At 44.7% G+C, this 17,795-nt stretch overlaps 1 protein-coding gene across 4 annotated transcripts in view; it reads left to right on the top strand.

Annotated features, from left to right (window-relative positions):
- The window catches only part of SFMBT2 (Scm like with four mbt domains 2), a 116,036-nt gene extending 100,976 nt beyond the window's left edge, over window positions 1–15,060 (top strand). For all 4 annotated transcript variants that reach the window (XM_005494459.4, XM_074538712.1, XM_074538711.1 and 1 more), the window contains 5 exons: window positions 737–912; window positions 2,506–2,678; window positions 4,713–4,961; window positions 6,696–6,824; window positions 8,840–15,060. In XM_005494459.4, the coding sequence (XP_005494516.2) occupies window positions 737–912; window positions 2,506–2,678; window positions 4,713–4,961; window positions 6,696–6,824; window positions 8,840–8,980 (868 nt within the window). In that variant the 3' untranslated portion in view covers window positions 8,981–15,060. The remainder of the gene's footprint in view (window positions 1–736; window positions 913–2,505; window positions 2,679–4,712; window positions 4,962–6,695; window positions 6,825–8,839) is intronic.
- The last annotated feature ends 2,735 nt before the right edge of the window (window positions 15,061–17,795 follow it).

Raw genomic sequence — 17,795 nt, 5'->3', positions numbered from 1 at the left:
ACACCGAAATAAATGTTTTAGTGGTGTAGCAAATTTAAGACAAACCTTTCATTGCAGGTTTCTGCTCCAAGCATTCCCTGCAGGAATCAGTTTTTAGGACCTGTTGCTGCAGCCCTGTTAAATAACTTCAGAGACTCCTGATGAGTTCCTCAGGTTTTGTAGTGCCCACATCTCAGAGTGGTGAAGTCATCTGGTCCTGGGGTGGCAGAGATTGTTGTTTCACACAGATACTTCTTCACAATGAGTGTGTCCTGACAGCCACAGCTGGCACCATGAGTCTTGGGGATTGCTGGGAGCTGGAACATGATATGGGAACAGGAAAGATGGCAATGGAGAAAACCAAAGTGCACTGAGGGCTTAGAGAGTTCAGTCCAAACACAGGGTGGTGACCAGGTGTATAAGCATCTGATCATGGGTCAGTATATGCAGAGACACTGCATCCCTCTCCCAAAACCTTTGCATCAGTTCACAATAAGGGCTTGCTGTCCTGTGCAGTATCCTCACCAAGCCTACTGAGATTCATGTCCACACCTTCAATTTATTTCACCCTTTCCTTCCTCGAGTCCATCTGAAATGGAGCCACTAAAAAAACTAGACCTGTTCTGCCTGCATTCTCAAGAGAGACACTCTCCCAAAGGTCCCTGGGGAGGATCTCTCCCTGGCAGAGGAGGGTCTGGTCTGCAGCACCACAGGATTTTGCTGGATGGGTGACATGGGGTCCTGTGCTGCTCCCCAGGTACAGGGGCAAGACGTACAGGGCGACGGTGAAGATTGTGCGCACGTCGGACCAGGTGGCAGATTTCTGCAGGAGGGTCTGTGCCAAGCTTGAGTGCTGCCCCAACCTCTTCAGCCCTGTGCTGGTGGCTGAAGTCTGCCCTGAGAACTGCTCCATCCACACCAAAACCAAGTACAGTGAGTATTGGGGAAATGCCTCTTGGTGCTGGCTGCGAACCAGAGAAGCGGGAGGTGGTGTGTGGTGAAGAGCAGGAGTTGTGTGATACGATGTTAATACTGATGAGGATTCATCTCATCTAAGAGCAGTTATTTAATCCTGAGGCCACCACAGGTTTCTTTAGAATCCAGTACCAGAAAACTGTCCCTCTTACTCCATCCCAATACATCTGTTTGGTGGTGTGTGATGAAGAGCAGGAGTTGTGTGATATGTTAATACTGATGAGGATTCATCTCACCTAAGGGCAATTATTTAATCCTGAGGCCACCACAAGTTCCCTTAGAATCATGTACCAGGGAACTGTCCCTCTCACTCCATCCTAATGCATCTGTTTGAGCATCATCACTTTTTGGAAGTCTTGAATTTTCTTCATATCTAAAGTTAACACAAGGAGTACATAAAAGGAACCTGCAGTGGCAAGCTGAGATTTTAACTTGCTACATCTGAGACAGCTTTGTTAGGTGAGATGAATCCTCCTTGTAAAGAGTTTCTGGCATACACACCAGCACAGAACCACAGTGCTGAGGTGCTGGAAGGTTTGAACACTGACTCTCTACTCAGTGTTTTTGATATTTAAACATGATCCTGCCTGTTCAGGAAGGTTGTTGTTAGAGTTCAGTGCTTTTTGTTGTCAATAATATTAGTATTATTGACTCTCAAACAGGTCAGGAAAGTGGAAGTGAGTGTTGGCCTTCTTCCACAAAGATTGCAAAAAGCAGTGTAATTGATCTAAAGCAATTCTCTTGAGTGTGGTGCCAGTAGAAGGAGGAACACACTCAGGGGGATACTGAGATCCCTAGGGATGGGTTTCTGTAGAAATCTACACCTGAGCTGGAGTCCTGGCTCCCACTGGTAGCAAATGGAGAGCTGGAGGAGCTCCAGCTGAGGTTGTCCCACCTCAAAGTTGATGGTTTCTGTGACTGGATGAATTTTTCCTCAGAAATCCATTGATTTGCTGAAAAGCTCAGTTCAGTTATGAACTTTGCCATGGGTGCCAAGGGCCATTTTAATTGTCCTGGGATACCCTTGCTGTCTTTCATCAGTGTCTTTCGTCCCCCGAGTGTGTCAAAAGGATTCAATACAAATATTTAATGTAAGGTCAGAGGATTCTCACATCCTTAATTTGAACCTGGACCACAAAATAGCTAAATTAATAAAAACCCATTCCTTTGTACATGACTGAGGCTAGCTGGCCCTCTCCCCTCTCTGCTGAAAACTTCAGCAACTTTACCTCACACAGAACTGTGTTGGATCAAATCTGGAACTTGTTGGCCTCTTTCCCTCCAAATCACTGCTCAGCTCTGCCTGAACACATTGTTAAATTCTGAAGTCTTCATTCATCATCAATAAATCTGGGTACATAAGAGCTGTAACACGCTGTGCTAGTCCAACATGACCTATTTATGCTGTACTTTTTTTTTTTCCAAATCAATGTATTTTAAAGTTTAAATTGCACTTAGAGTACATTCCTGAAACTGTAGCAAGGAGCAAGCCAAGGTTCCCTTCTTTGGGTGGTTAAAGTTTTTAATGGGCATTGTGCTTCTTTTCTCCAGCTTATTATTATGGGAAGAGGAAAAAAATCATTAAGCCACCAATTGGGGAAAATAACAACATGAAAAGTGGCCATGTCAAGCCAGCCAGACGCAGAAAGAGGCGGAAATCCATCTTTGTGCAGAAGAAAAGGAGATCATCAGCTGTGGATTCCAATGCTGCAGGCTCTGCAGAGGTTTGTGTCACTTTGGATAAATCAGCAAAAACCCCTTGGTGCCTTCTGCATTTTCCTTTTGTGGGGCTTCTCAGCACACCTGAGCACTTCCAGTTTCTATTTTGGATCCTTGCTTTCTGCTCTGTTCTTCTAAGATCAGTCTGGTTTCTTGGGGCACTTCGGGGATTTTTACCTTGGCCATTTCAGAAGTAGCAAGCAGATTTTTTGCTCCCACCTTTCCAATGCTCACTCATCTCTTTATTTTATTTCCTTCCTTAAAAGCAGGCAGATGAGCCTGTTGGATACTTTGCACAGCATTTAGCATAGTGAAGGAGCTCTGTGATCCATGTCTAAGGTCTCCAAGTATTGTAATCAATAATAACAGCTCATAGACATTGTGGTTTCAAGGAATTTTACATATTTTTTTAACTATTCCTAATATATTTTGGCTCACAACATCAAGGCTTAGCATGCAAGCAAATGGTTTGTGTCCCAAATACATGGAATTTTAGGGCTCAGTCTTTCCAGTCTGCTGTGTGATACAACAGGTTCTGAGCCTCAGCAAAGATTCATGTCCAAATTAAACCTGGAATAGACTTAGCTCTGTGTGGGCTGTTTTCTGGGGGCTTTTCCCATGGTGACAATAACAGAGCTCATGTGTGGTTTCACTTCCTCAGCTGAGTGCCAGTGATTGCTGCTTTGTGCAATGTGAAATAAAATTGGTTTACTTAAATTCCCTGCACTTCAGCTAGAGTAAGTTATTTTATTCAGCTTTCAGTTGATTGCCTGCATCTTCATGGCTTGGTCCTCATTTAGGTGTAGTTCTGCTTCATTTCCTTAGATTATACCTGCTTCAAAGGAACTTAAACCTGTGTTAAGCCTAAATCAGCCATTAGCCAAGTTTTTCAACCTTTCAGCCAATACAACTATCTTTGTCTAAATTGCTCTTTCACTCAAGACCTGAGCACATGGCTTTGGCTGCCTGCTCACACTTGGATCAGAGATAAGCTGTCAAAGCCATTTGGGCAGGTTATATATATATAAAGTCCAAAATGCACAGTTTCCATCAGTTGGTGAGTGCTTGTAAAGCCCTGTGTGACAGAAATAACAAGAATCTGGTATAATACTTCAAATGGAACTTAGGCCTTCACCTCCAGCATTTCAGTGTTGGGCTGAAAGCAGGGAAATATGGGTGAAATCCTCTGTCCTGAGTTTTGCAGAAATGTCACTAAAAATTGCTATCTTGAACATCTAGCCATTTTCAAAAGGCACCAAAATTTCCCTTTTTTCAGGAGCAGTAACACCCAAACCAATTTGAATCAATGTGAAAGTTTAAAGTCAAATTTCTGATTTTACTTCCTCTCAGTCAGCCTGAATTTTGCATGCTCGTAGTATTTTCCGTTTCTCCTCCTGCACATCAACAGTGCCACAAGTTTTGAGATACCAGACCAGGATAGGAACATTTCATGCCAGATGAGTCATCGGTGTTGTTCCATAGTAAACCACCTTTGCTGGATTCAGGGTGTCCCCAGCAGGCTGCAGGGTCCGGATAGCTCAGTCCTGTTTGGGACAGACTGTCCCAGTTCCCAAGCAGTGCTCAACCACAGGCAACCTTAGCAAGCTTTATGATATATATTACATTAAAGCTATGCTAAAAGAATAGAAGAAAAGATAATAGAAGAATGGAAGAAGGCTAGCTAAGCTAAGAATGGAAAAGAAAGAATAACAAAGGTTTGTGGCTCCGACAGAGAGCCAAGCTAGCTGGGCTATGATTGGCCATTAATTATAAACATCCAAGATGGGGCAATCAAAGATCCATCCACCTGTTGCATTCCACAGCAGCAGATAATCATTGTTTACATTTTGTTCCTGAGGCCTCTCAGCTTCTCAGAAGGAAAAAATCCTAAGGAAAGGATTTTTTATAAAAGTTGTCTGCGACAGGACTTAACGACTGACTCTTAACAGGTGATTACAACAAGAAGTTATCAAAGAATTCTCCTCTGCCAGCAACCTTCTAAAAGAGCCTTTTTTTTACTCATAATACTGTGCTTGCAGGAGAGTGAGGAGGACGAGGCGGACGCGATGGAGGACGAGACGGGCAGCGAGGAGACGAGCTCGGAGCTGCGCGACGACCAGACGGACACGTCCTCGGCCGAGGTGCCCTCTGCCCGGCCCCGCAGAGCCGTCACCCTGCGCTCCAGCGCCGAGCTGGACAGGCCCCCCGTCCCCGAGAGAGCCCGCCGCAGCCGCAGGGCCCAGCCCCACTCCGGCAGCGAGGCGGACAAGGGCACGCCAGCCAAGGAGGTGAGCGTGTGTTTCATAGCACAGTTCATCCTAAATTGACCTTCAGTGCTGAAATAAACAGGGCAGGAAACCTTTCTCCTTTTTAATGCATTTATTAAAAGTGATCAGCTTGGCTGGGGAGAACTGATGGGTCCACGCTCACACCACTGCTGCTCCCAGGGTGACGAGGAGGAGGAGGAACAGTGCAGCTTTGTCCACTGGTCTGTGGGCAGAGCTGGGGGTTCTGTCCTCACAATAGTATCAGGAAATTCCCTTCCTTTTTGGTTCAGCATTCGAGCTCCTCTGTCTAGCGACATCCTTTTAGGTTAGGGTGTGGTGTAAAAAGGCCTTGGCGGATACTAGATTCTGTTCCTCACATCTAGTCATCACTTTGATTTGTCAATTTTGTGTTGGCTTGTTGTTTTAGAGGTTTTTGGCTAGGTTTGGTGAGGGGTCCCTCCTGTTGCATGCTGGATCCGATGACATTTGCATGCTAACTCCAATGTCCCTTCCTCTTCACCGTCTGGTGTCATCCTCCAGGAAGCAGCAGGATGTCACTGGACAAAAGGGAGAATTCTTAACCATCAATGACAGGGAGTTAAGAAAAATGACAGGTGATTACAGTAACAAACAGTTAGAACTCCATCCTGGCAGCAGTTGGCACAACCTGTGAACTCTGCAACCTTCTAAAAAATGGGCAGCTTTTTCTACTCATAACAAGTGCCAAACTTTGCTGCTCTGAGGAGGGCAGCCCTGCCCTGGTTCTCCACTGTTGGACTTCTCTCTGGCTGTCCTGGATGGCACAAGCACCTGCCAGGGGGCTCAGAGACCTTGGCACAGAGCCCAACACCCCCCTGTGACTTTGATTTTGACCCATGGAAAAAATTACCAACCTTATATGAGGATCTGCAAGCCACAAGAGTTTAAGTAGAATGATAGTTAGTTAGTCACGGGGTGAAAAGTAGAATTTTGGGGTTTTTAGAATGGGGGCTCGGGGTCTCAAGATGGAGGAATTGTCCTTCTTTCTCCTTCTTCCTAGCCGCCATCTTCTGGGTGTTGTTGGCACTTATGGATTGGTTTAGGGTAGAGACAGACTGTCTAACATAGGTGATAGGTACTGGAAAGTTATTGTAAATAAAGTACACATAGTTCTTAGTATAAAAAGACAACACCACCCTGAAGGTGGGGACTGTGCCTCTGTCTGACCTGCTGAATGAACCTCAGCAGGTCAGGAAAAGAATGTTAGAGATAACAGAGAATAAACAACCTTGAAAACCAGAACAGAAGAATCCTGACTCCTTCTTCGGTTGCTGGGCTGGGAAAAGAGACTCTCCAACAAATCTTGGGGTCATCCTGACCACAGAGACCCCGAGACTCCACAGGAGATAGTTTGCTTTATGATGTCACCCTTGAGCCAAGAATGACACAAGAACAAGTGAAAGACCCAATTGCAAGAGGAGAAAAGGAGGCCTTATTACAAAGGATTCTTCAGTTTTTATAGACCAGTAGGATACATTCCACTTGATTGGCTAGTTAATAAAAAAACACCTTTCTCACACACCATCCTGGAGAAGAACTGGAAAACAAAGTGAAAAAACACCACCTGCAGATTGTTTGTACTAGCAAGTTATCACATTCTTACAACTCCGTAAAAATTCTCACAAGCCACTGGGATAAACAATTGCCATTTCTCTCTCCCTGACTGGCTGGCTTCCACATGATGAAAACCTTTCTTTGTTTCTTTTTTCCTCACAGGAAATTAAGCCAGAAGAGGAAGAGAAGCTCGTCCTGGACAGTAACCCACTCGAGTGGACTGTGACTGATGTCGTGAGGTTTATTAAACTCACCGACTGTGCACCCCTTGCCAAAATATTTCAGGAGCAGGTAGAAGTCCTTTTGTCACTTGTCCCTTTGTGTCTGTGGTGCCTGTTCACGTTACAGGACATCCCACCTTGCTGGCTGGGCCTGGGGCTTTGGTTCAGGGACTGTGACCAGACTTCAGGTCCATCAGGCCAGGTTTTAACACCAATTTTGGCAAGGCATGAAAACCCTTAGAAACTTGAGTCAGAACCTTGCCAGATCCTCAGAGAGTCCAGAAAATCAACAGCCTTGTGAAAGACCCTTGTGGAAAGCAGGAGGTTCTGTCCTTTCATGCCAAGGTCCACGGTGCCATACTGATGTCCCATAGGTAGGAACCTCAGTGTAAAAACAGATAATGGTTACCTGGTACACACCAGGCTTTCTCCAGGCCACATGGGTTCCATCCTGTTCCAAAATACTGACCTGGGAAGCAGAAAAATGCTGCTTGAAGCCCAAACTGGCTGTCTAAATTTTGCTATCAACACCTAGATGTTCAAAGTGTGTAGACACCTAATTCCTGACTATGTTCCTCTGTAGATCTGCCCACCAGGCCTTGGATGACCTAAATTTAGGAGATGCCAGCCTTCTCCCCATTAAGCAGATAGGTTTGCAGGAGCAAAGCCAGTGCTCTTCATCTCAAGCCAGTGTGAGTGTGTACAGTTTATGTGGAAAGAGCCATTCCTTGGCAAATGAGTCGCAGCCACTGCCGAGGGTAAAGGGCAGCACTAACGAGCTGTAGTTAGGGAAAAACAAGTGTAGTTAATTAGTCAGTGGTGTGGCCAGCTGCTCATTGAGCTGTCTCTGATTCTTCACCATGGATGACTCCAGCTGCTGTGGCTGGGAGAAGGTGGAGGGTGAGTCTGGAGCAAGTGAAGCTCCCCAGAGCAGGGTGCTGCAGTTGCTGTGTCACAGCAAGCTCCAGCCATTTGTTAACCAGCCTGGAGCAGTGCCAGGGCTTGGAAGCCAACCCTGTCTCTCCCTTGCCAGAGGGTTTTATAGTGGCTTGAATCAAACACAGATGACTGGAGCTTTTCCTTGTGAAGCCCTGGTGCAGTGGTCTGTGCCATGAACCTTCAGTGGGGGATGGACCAGAGCTGTGGACAATCTGATCAAAGCAGCACTTCAGGTGTCTAAATCCTTCTTGTCTAAATCCTAAGTCAAAATCTTAACTCCAAGTCAATTTAAAGTGCTGCCTAATCAGGGCTGTCGTGGGGAGTTTTTGTTGGCTGTGAGTTGCTGTGCATAGACTCTGATGCTTTTGAAGGGTTAAAAGCAGTTTTGTGGCCCGATATCTCAGTCTATTAAAGAATAAAGAGAGCTTGAGCTCTTTATTAAGAAGAGGATCATAAAGCCAGCAGAGGTTCCCAATAAAAGTGCTCATCCAGGGTACTGCTTCATGGAGTTTGGTGCATAGTTATGCTTGAGGGAAAGACGACCTGCAGAGGTCCTTTGCAGCCTACACCATTCTGGGATTGTGGGACATTAGAGATTGCAAGGGCTTTGGGTGGTCCAGGTCCCTCTCTTGGTTGTGCAGCAGTGGAACAAGGCAGGTCCTGGGTGTACCTGGATACAGGGCGTGGAGTGAGGCAGACATAAACCTGTGCTGAGCAAATCCTGGCCAGAGGAGATGGGGAAAGGGTCTGACTTGGCAGTGGGACAGCATCAGTTTCTCCATTCAGTTCCCTCCTGGTGTCTGTCTGTAGCCTGCCCCTTGTTTCAGCTCCTCAGGCATAAAATGGACTGATCAGATCTCTGTTGGCTCTGCAGAGGTTCAGCAGGTGATCCCTCATTTCAGCAGCTGGGAGGCTTTTTCCCAAGCTGGGGGTTAAACCTATGAAGAGACACTAGACAACTTCTGAAAAATCATGTTGTGTCTCAGGGAAGGGAGATGGGCAGTGTCAAAGTGGGAGAAAAAAGCAGAGGATAAAAGAACTTAGTTTTTAGGGCAAACTGTTCTTCTTATTACTCCAAACTTGCTTATGCATTCTGCCCTCCAGAGTGCTCAAACAAACCCATTTTCCCTGTGTTTCTCTCTCCAGGACATCGATGGCCAGGCCCTCCTGTTGCTGACTCTGCCCACAGTGCAGGAGTGCATGGAGCTGAAGCTGGGCCCAGCCATCAAACTGTGCCACCAGATCGAGAGAGTGAAAGTTGCTTTCTATGCACAATATGCCAACTGACTGCACTTCTGCATTTCTTTCTCTCCTCCTTGTTCCCTGTCTTTTTGACCATTTCAGCTTGTTCAAGGGGTTTTCTTCCCCTATATCCTTTTTCTTTTCTGGGAACAAGTGGAATTGGAAGCACTGGGAGCAATCCATAGGGGGAAAAAAACAAACACAAGAAGAAACGAGCTACAAATGGAACTAACTTTTCTGTACTTGTAAAGCACATGGAAAGACTGCTGGCATCTCTCCTCATGAGCCCGTCCAACCCATTGCCCAGTGGTGCAAGGCCAGCATGGATCAGGTGATTTGTCACCAAACCAAGCCTACCAGTGGCAGACACATTCCCAAGGAGAAGGGTCAGACGTTTCCAGGTGGTCATGGTTTGTCTAGGACAATTTCTGGACATGAACATTTCTTTTTGACAGCTCTGACACTCTTCTTTCATATTGAAATGTAAGTCATCATTTGTAGCATTACCTGGGGTTTAACTGCAAGTTTGATCTTGGTGATCTTGCAGTGATCTTTTTTTTTTCCTTCCACCTCTCTGGTTTTACAAAAGGAAGAAATGTTACACCAGGCATATAATGGTTATTCCTGACTGAATTTTGGAAAGGGACTCAACCCATGGTCTCTTGTGATACCAGACAAAATTGCAGTGGGCTGACAGGGGTGACACAAGACCTGGTGGGGCAGCAGCACACCCTGAGCCATGCTGGCTCTGCACAATCAGCTGAAAATCTCTGTGATGGGATCTGTACAATGCTCCATTTTTTACAGGAACATGAAGGCTTTCATAGTCAAAATCTTAACTCCAAGTCAATTTAAAGACCTGTCTTGGAGCCATAAGGTGACAGCAGACTGGGATCAGGGACTCTGCTGACCCGTGTGCTCAGAAGATCCTACTCACCAACACCAGGCTGCAGCTGCTACATTCCCCTTCACTGGTTTCCTTCTTAAATTCTTTGGAGAAGAGGGAGGACCTTCAGATATAAATACTCTGGAATACATCCAGATCTTGTCCAGAGGGTGTTTTAGTCAAGAAGCTTTGCCTCTGCCATGCATCACTTGGGAATTCCTGGCTTGCCTTTCAGCAGGTTTCCTGATTTGTCACTGAGGAATGGGATTGGTGCAACTGCTGCAGGCTGGACCAGATGCTGAGACTTCATCAGAAATGTTCTTACATGGAAGATGAGCAGGACTGGGTTTGTTCTCCGCTGTTGCTTTGTTCTGAATATCTTCTTCAAGTTTTAATTGGTTCAAGGCAGTATTGGTTGCCTCTGCATCAAATGTTGGGGTTTTGTTCTTCAGAAATCTAGAAACAGGGTTCTGTAGTGGTGCAGATGTTAAAAAAAATGGGGTTTAGACTGGATTTCCTGCTGACAGTGAAATGTTTCAGTGCAACTGATTTGATAACTACTTTGGATCCCTCTCAGGGTCCCCTGAAAGTGTTGCTCAGTGCTTCACCTGTGAAGACTGAAGGATTGCACCCAGCAAAGTGAGAGAACAGCTGAGAAAATCAGGGAGGCTGCTTCTCCCAGCTCCTCCTCACTTCAGCCCAGTCCTGGTGTTTCATCTGTCAGCAGGAGACAGCTCCTGGGAGGATTCTCTCGGGAGAACTGGAGCATGAGGACGTTCCAAGGAAGAGAAGCAGAAGGGCTGTGTGCAAACAGCATCCCAGCACTGATCCTTTACTCATCAAATCCAGCTTCTTCTGCTGCTGTGATGTTCTTGGAGTTTCTGGCCTCTGGGATTTGCCAGAGACATTTCATGCCTTCTGGGATACACTGCAAAAATGTCATTTTTTGTCTCCATCAGCCTTGTGACTGTAGATATTCCTATGGCAGCTAATTCCTTGTGGAGGCGTGACTGGGGAGCAGACACACACAGACTCTGAGAGCAAGCAGCTCTAGGGCTGGCCAGCCAAGGAATGGGTGAAGCATTGAGCCAAGAACATGGGAATCTTTACTGGCTGTTCAGGGAAGTTAAATCATATTCAAAACTCGAATATTAAACAACAACAAAAAAGTTTTAATTTTATCTCGCGCCGGCTCTTTTATTTCTGCAGATTTCTCTCTCGCTATTTGTCTTTCACTTTATTGTTCTTCAGCGTTGCCTCATTTATCACTTTCTGTCCTCTCAGAGAAGTTGATAACCTGAAATCTTTATGCTAAAATTACCTTGGGTGGTAAATGCTTTACAGTTTCTTTTTAGTCTGCAGGTTGGGAAGAATACAGGGTTGTGGTAGTGTTGTCTGTTGCATTGGTTGTTCTCCAGAAAAGCTGGAGCTGAACTTCTTGGGCCGCTTCTTACACAAGTGGACAATGAGTGGTGTGGAGTTCGACTGGACAATATGCTCAGATTGAACAGAGATCAGAAGGAACTAATTGGCTTTGCCTGGACTTCATTTCAATTCTGGAACATCTGTAAAGCTTTGGAGTAATGTACTTCAAAGGAGATGATGGGAATCCAATCTTGCTGGAGTAAAATGCCACTTTACTTTGCAGTGTACAAGTGCAAACCACTGTAAATTTGTGGGATTTTTTTGTTCCAGACCTGATTGATTCCAAGTTAAATTCAGAGCTGCTGCAGTTCCACAGATGCACTAATGGCAGTGGTGAAGCCACATCTCCCCTCCCTGTTGAGAATTTGGTATCCAGGCCTGAAGTTTGTTGTGTTACCTGCAGCAAAATTCCACTGCTGAGAAGTGCTGAACTCATGGTTATCCCAGGCCACCACCAAGGGCTGGGGAGCAGCCCTGCTGTTATTTCTGGGCTGTTGCATGCTGACCTTCAGCACACTGACACTGACACTTTGCTCCCACAGGGAGGCTGTGCAGGTGTTCCTGGACTCTCTTCGGGCACAGGACCAAAGATGAGCATTTTTGGAGCAAAAATAGGGGGCTGAAGGGTGTATGGTGCCTGCTCATCTTGATCTGCACTGGCTTCTTTGGAGCTTGCACTCAGGCTGAACAGATCCATGGGCAGGTCCTGCTCCCTTCACAGCCCTTACCTTGGCAGAATCAGCCAATTCCCACTTTTCAGACCCAAAGCATCAATCTCTGAAATTGGATGAAATCATTAACTTAAGGAATATCCATGATTTCCTGCTTGGTTGTCCTGCCTTCCTCCTGTTGTCATGGATGCTCTTCAAGAAAAATGATCTTTGATTTCATAGCTTTTCTTCCTTTTCCAGCTCACAAACCCTGGCTTTTCCTACCTCTTAGAGGCACAAAGGAGGATTTCAGGGTTTTCATCTCTTTTGTGTTATCCATATTCCATAACCCTTGATAGTTTGGTCCTGCAGGGTGCAGAATACCCCTAAAAATGCTGTGTGCCCTCAGAAAACACCAAAATCCAGCCACACCCTGTCCTTAGTGAAGTTCTCAGTAGATGCATGTCCCAGTTGAGATGGCCTGACCCACCTTAGCAGATGTATTTGGATGCCTGGTGGGATTTAAAAAGTTTCTCAGTGGGACACCTAAACTCCTTTATTTTACTCTGGGCAAACAGCTGATTTGCCTTAAACTGGAAAGTCACCATTCCTTGGCTTTAACCTTCAGCCTGTTGCAGTCCCAGTTGTGTGGTGTCCCCATCTCAGCCTTTTGAAGGCAAACCAGGCAATTCTGGGTTGCCATCATCAACATTTATTCACCTTAAAGCCTGCCTTGGTCTTTTCAGGGCACAAAATGGAATTTGGCAGAGCTGCTGTGCCATCTCAGTGTTTCAGAAGCTCTGTGCAATCAGGGCACTTCAGATACTTTGTGCTTTTCTGGTGCAGTGCACGTGGAAACTCTGAACTCAGTGTGTTCCTTTCATTTCCAAGTTCAAGTGCCAAAAGAGAACAACATGCTGCAACTGAACACCATTGAAACCAGCTTTATTATGCATGGATAAATACAGTCCCAAGGGCTCCATTTTGGTGCTAAGATCTGTCACGCTGTATTTTCCATTGCTTGGGATTGCAAAGCTGATTCCTTACTCCAGGAAATATTTTCTGTAATCTGCAACATCTTGAACATTAGATTTATTTTTTCTTTTTCTTGTGACTGTACACTTTTTAACTTGGATACACTCAACAAATACTCCTTCACTCACAATACTGGGTGTTTAGGAGATGTTTTATACAGTATGTTTATGTAAAAATTCTCTCAAAATGTGGATGCATGTATATTTTCCCCCTCACTAATATTCTTTATCACATCACCTGACCCAGAACTAAAGGAATCTGTTACTCAGGATTTGATCCAGAAATAACTGAGGTTAGTGTTAGGGCCCTCAAGACGTGTGGGTTGTGGAACCAGTTTCGCTCACATAGAAGTCAAAAAGTCTGCACTTAATTAACAGAAAATTTAAATGCCTCCTTCTGCTAGCAGGCAGAAATGCAGCTGCAGTCTGTCAGACTTCACAAGAGAGGGCTTGTGTCCTTAGGTGCTCATGAACTCCCTGTAAAGGAGCAGAAGCCTTTAATGGTCTCATTTATTTTTTGGTACAATACTCCAGCAAGAAGTGTAAATGGTGTTAATGGCTGCATATAGAATATGAGCCAGTCATCAAAGATGAGAATTTTGTAGCCCAGCAAGGCTTTAAAAATGTCAGCTGTCCTGCAGAATAAGAGTGGTTTTGCAGTGATTTGGTGCCATGCATGGGAATCCTCTTGCAGAAGACAGATGAGCTGCACGAACCTGGGTCATAGTTACAAATACTCGTGGCCTTTCTCCTTTTTTTTAGTCTATGGTGTTAATTTTTGCAGTGAAAAAGGTAAGTCTTGATCACTGCCAAGGATGTGGGAGAGGAGGGAGAGGGCTTCAAGAGGAGGGAGCCTGGAGTTCTGGACTTGAGTTGTCTTTGTGGAGAGAGAGCTCTCAGAACAGCAGCACAGCTGGGCTCTGTGAGCATCATCCCTGAAAGCTTTTCTTTTTCACAGCAAAAATGGTGTTTGAGTCCCAGCAGGGGCCAGGTGAGAGGAGGGAAGGAAGCTGGCAATAGACTCAGAGCTACAATACTGAAAAGTTCTATTTTTTATTTCCCAGTGGAGACAGAGAAATCTGACTCAGATATCTCTAGGCTCATTGGCTGGATAGGAGGGAAAATCAGTCTTTTTTCATTGTACCCAACTCTGGTGTGTCTTCTGGAGTTTGGGAGCTGAAAACTCTCCTCTTGCACCTTCCAGGCCTCCATAGGAAATACCAGGCTAAAACTTGAGCTGTCTCCCACTGGAAAAGGTGACACTGCCCTGAGTTCAGGTTGTGGATGTGCAGAACCCTCTGCTCTGTGTTGTGATGTGACAGGATGAAAATGCTCATTCCCAGGGCACCCCACCTGCTTCTTGTTGCTCCAGCCTCACTGGAGATTATGGACATACAAATGTCTGTAATTTATACATTGTAAATGTGTGCATTCCATTTCCCCATCCCTGTTCTGCCTGACCTGGTCAGGATGTGCCAAGTTGTTCCAGCAGCTTCACCTTCAGGGACCTACCTGCTTTCTGGAAAACACCTGGGGAATGGTGTGGGAATGGTACCATGGCACTTTGACATGCACAGGCAGGGGTGCCCTGTGTGTTCCAAGGGAGGTGACAGTCCCAAATGCAGCCTTGGAGGGGAGTTGAGTCTTTTCATGTGCCTTGTGTAGGACAAGGCAAGCACTTAAACCCTCCTGTCTCTCCTGGAGCAGCAGGAATTGGCTCCACAACCAGCAGTTACCCTCCATTCGTGGTGGTGCATGTTGGAAAACTTTGAATTGTTCTGCATTCCAGTTTGTACTGAAGGTTTTTGACCCCAAGTTTGTGTACATAATCCCTTTGGTGTGTTGATACATATGTGTGTATATATATATGTATATATATGTGCGTGTATATGTATGTGTATATATATATACATATCAACCAATCAATGCTGGTGTTTTTACTTTTTCAAGTTCCCAGGGCGAAGGGCATGTTGTCAGTTTGCTGTAAGATTCTATTCTGTATATATGTTTCCATGTAAATAAGTGAAAATCTATATTCAGAGTTATATTTTAATTTTTATTCAGAATGAAATCCCTTTTTACTTGAAACAGTTGTAAGCCACGTTGTTAATAAAGTAACAATAAGTCATATATCTCTCCAGGCTAGTTTTTTTTGTTTGCTTGTTTGACAGAGATGTGGTTTGATGTATCAAGCTGCCTGATCAGTTTTGCCTTCCCTGAGCCCCCATACTTCCAGAGGTACAACAAAACCTCCCTGGCTCAGCCCTCCATAGGCACCAAGCTGAATAATTTTGGTTTATGCATCTTGAAGTTCTTCCCAGCATCAGGACATGAAACAAGAAAGGTGGTGGGTGGTGAGGAGACACAGCAGCATCCAGGGATGTTTTAAGGAAGTGATGGGAGCAGGGTGACAGGAATGGAAATAACTCAGTGAGCAACAGGCAAAGGAGGGTGTAGGAGAGGAGCTGATGGTTGCAGGACGAGAGTTACAGCAGGACATGGAGGAGGGAGACAGAAAATAAAACTTCCCCAGGTGCACAGCAGCCATTGAAGATGGGGGAAGCCATTCTGCAGCGAGGAAAAAATAGCTGTGAATTCCAAAGGGTGGGCTTCAGGCATAGCTGCTTTGCCAGACAAAACCTGGTGTGCTTTATGTGCCTTGTGTAACGTTTTTCTTGCACTTACAGGCTGGGCTGAGCTTAAATTCCAGCTATGCAAGTCCTGTCACCTTGCAGACCTCTCAAGGGCATTCTGAATCCTGCTCTAAAAGTCTCTGTTTGTTGGACAGGCTTGGCTACCAAGCATTTGCCACTGGTGTCCTCCCCTATCCCATCTGCCTCAGTGAAAGCAGGGTGGTTGACTGATGTGTACATGGGAGAAAGTGAGCACAGAGTCCATAGAACTGGCTAACGAGAGTTTGGATGACTCTTTTTGGTTTTGTTCCACTGTTGAGTTTGGGAGGTCCCGAGGACGAGGGAGGAATTGAGAATCTGACTCCATGTTCTCAGAAGGCCGATATATTATTTTATGATATTATACTATATTATATTAAAGAATGCTACACTAAAACTATACTAAAGAAAGAGAAAGGATACAGACAGAAGGCTTAACAAGAAGAATAATAAAAACTCATGACTAACTCCTGAGAGTCCAGCTCTGATGGTGATTGGTTATTAAGTAAAAACAATTCACGTGGAACCAATGAAACAATCACCTGTTGGTAAACAATCTCCAGACCACATTCCAAGCAGCAAACACAGGAGAAGCACTCAGATAATTATTGTTTTCATTTTTCTCTGAGGCTTCTCAGCTTCCCAGGAGGAGACATCCTGGTGAAGGGATTTTTCCAGAAAATATGACAGTGACACTCCATCAATCCTATTTAAATGCCTCTTGTGGATACAGCAAAACCAAAATTTCTCCCTCCGCGTTCCATTGTTTCTCCATTTTCATCAAGACTGGCTCTTGTCTATCAGACAAAACCACAACCATGGGCAAGCAGATGGGGGTAGAGTGATTTAAAAAATAATCAAGCCATTGAAAAATTGTTATTTTGCAATGCCAGCAAGTCTTGGGATGATAATCCTGTTGTCTGACTCCTTATGACTCTTGGGAATAAAGCATCAGAGCAGTGGGTACTGCTGGCTGCTGACCAAGGGCCTGCTGGACCACAGAAGAGCTCACTGAAAGGTGAAACACAGAATGGGAAGGATTTATCAAAGGGAATAATTCTGAGGTGAATCTGATGATGGCAAAACCAAAAGAGCAAAAACTTGAATGGTTTGTGATATTCATCAGGATCCAGAGGTGAAAATAGATCCAGGTATCTCCCCATAGCTCATTATGTAGTCATTTAAAAGTAATGCAAAGATCAGACACTAGTTTTTGAATTTCTGCCCCAGCTCAGGCAAGACTCAGAGCTCTGCAGAGAGACAATTATTGAATAATATGAAGTGACTTTAGGCAAACCCTGGCAAAACACTACAACTGAGTTCCTCTAAATTAATGACCAACACATGAAATATGGTTGCCATATATCATTTCCTGAGGGGAAAAATGCCTACCAACCAGTCTGGCTTCTGGTGTCACAGACCAAGATTTTGGAGACACTTCCATTTTTAGTGTTTTTCATGTGCAATTAATTTGTGAAAGATTTGTAGATACTTGATTTGATTTGTTGAGACAATCTAGCAGTCACCTAAGTGGAAGTATGAACACCAACATGTAGTCATCCATCCCTAGAACAAAAACACCTACAAAACAAAAGTTATATTTTCAGGTCTCTGAGGAAACACCATTTTCTTTCCTGCATACAGAATGAACAAAAGCAGGTAGTTATATTTCACTCCCAAGCTTTCTAGACAGACTTTCAAGGCAAATAATTACTGTTTTTAATAACCATGTTGTTGCTGTTACTGCTGCTGTTGATAGCAGTTTTATTACTTCTTTAATTTCAAGATTCATGCCTTTCTGTGAAATTTAATGATTCTCCAAGTCCCTCTACTGCTACAATATTTACTTAAGACTGATACACCTCTTGCTGTAGTGTTTGTACTCAATTACAGCAAGTTGATTTTATAACTACGTCTCAGCTGAAGTTGTAATTATGCTGTCTTCTCTAATATGTCATAAAATCTTAAAACCAGAGAAAAAATAGTGCTGCAGGACACCTTGAGGTGTCAGGTTGACTGTTTCCCTCCACCAATTAGACAAATCTTGTTCCTATTTGGCATTTGTTTAACCTGACCTTCAGATGGGTGTCAAAGCAAGACCTCCAGCAACAAGCCTTTCCCCATCACTTGCACAGCATGTAAAACAAAAAAAGTGATGGCATTTGGATGATGAAATGTGATATTCCCAGGCAA

Source organism: Zonotrichia albicollis, chromosome 4, assembly GCF_047830755.1.
Source record: "Zonotrichia albicollis isolate bZonAlb1 chromosome 4, bZonAlb1.hap1, whole genome shotgun sequence".
Taxonomy (NCBI): Eukaryota; Metazoa; Chordata; class Aves; order Passeriformes; family Passerellidae; genus Zonotrichia; species Zonotrichia albicollis.
Note: the sequence above shows the minus strand (reverse complement) of the source record. Positions and strands in the feature narration are given on the sequence as shown.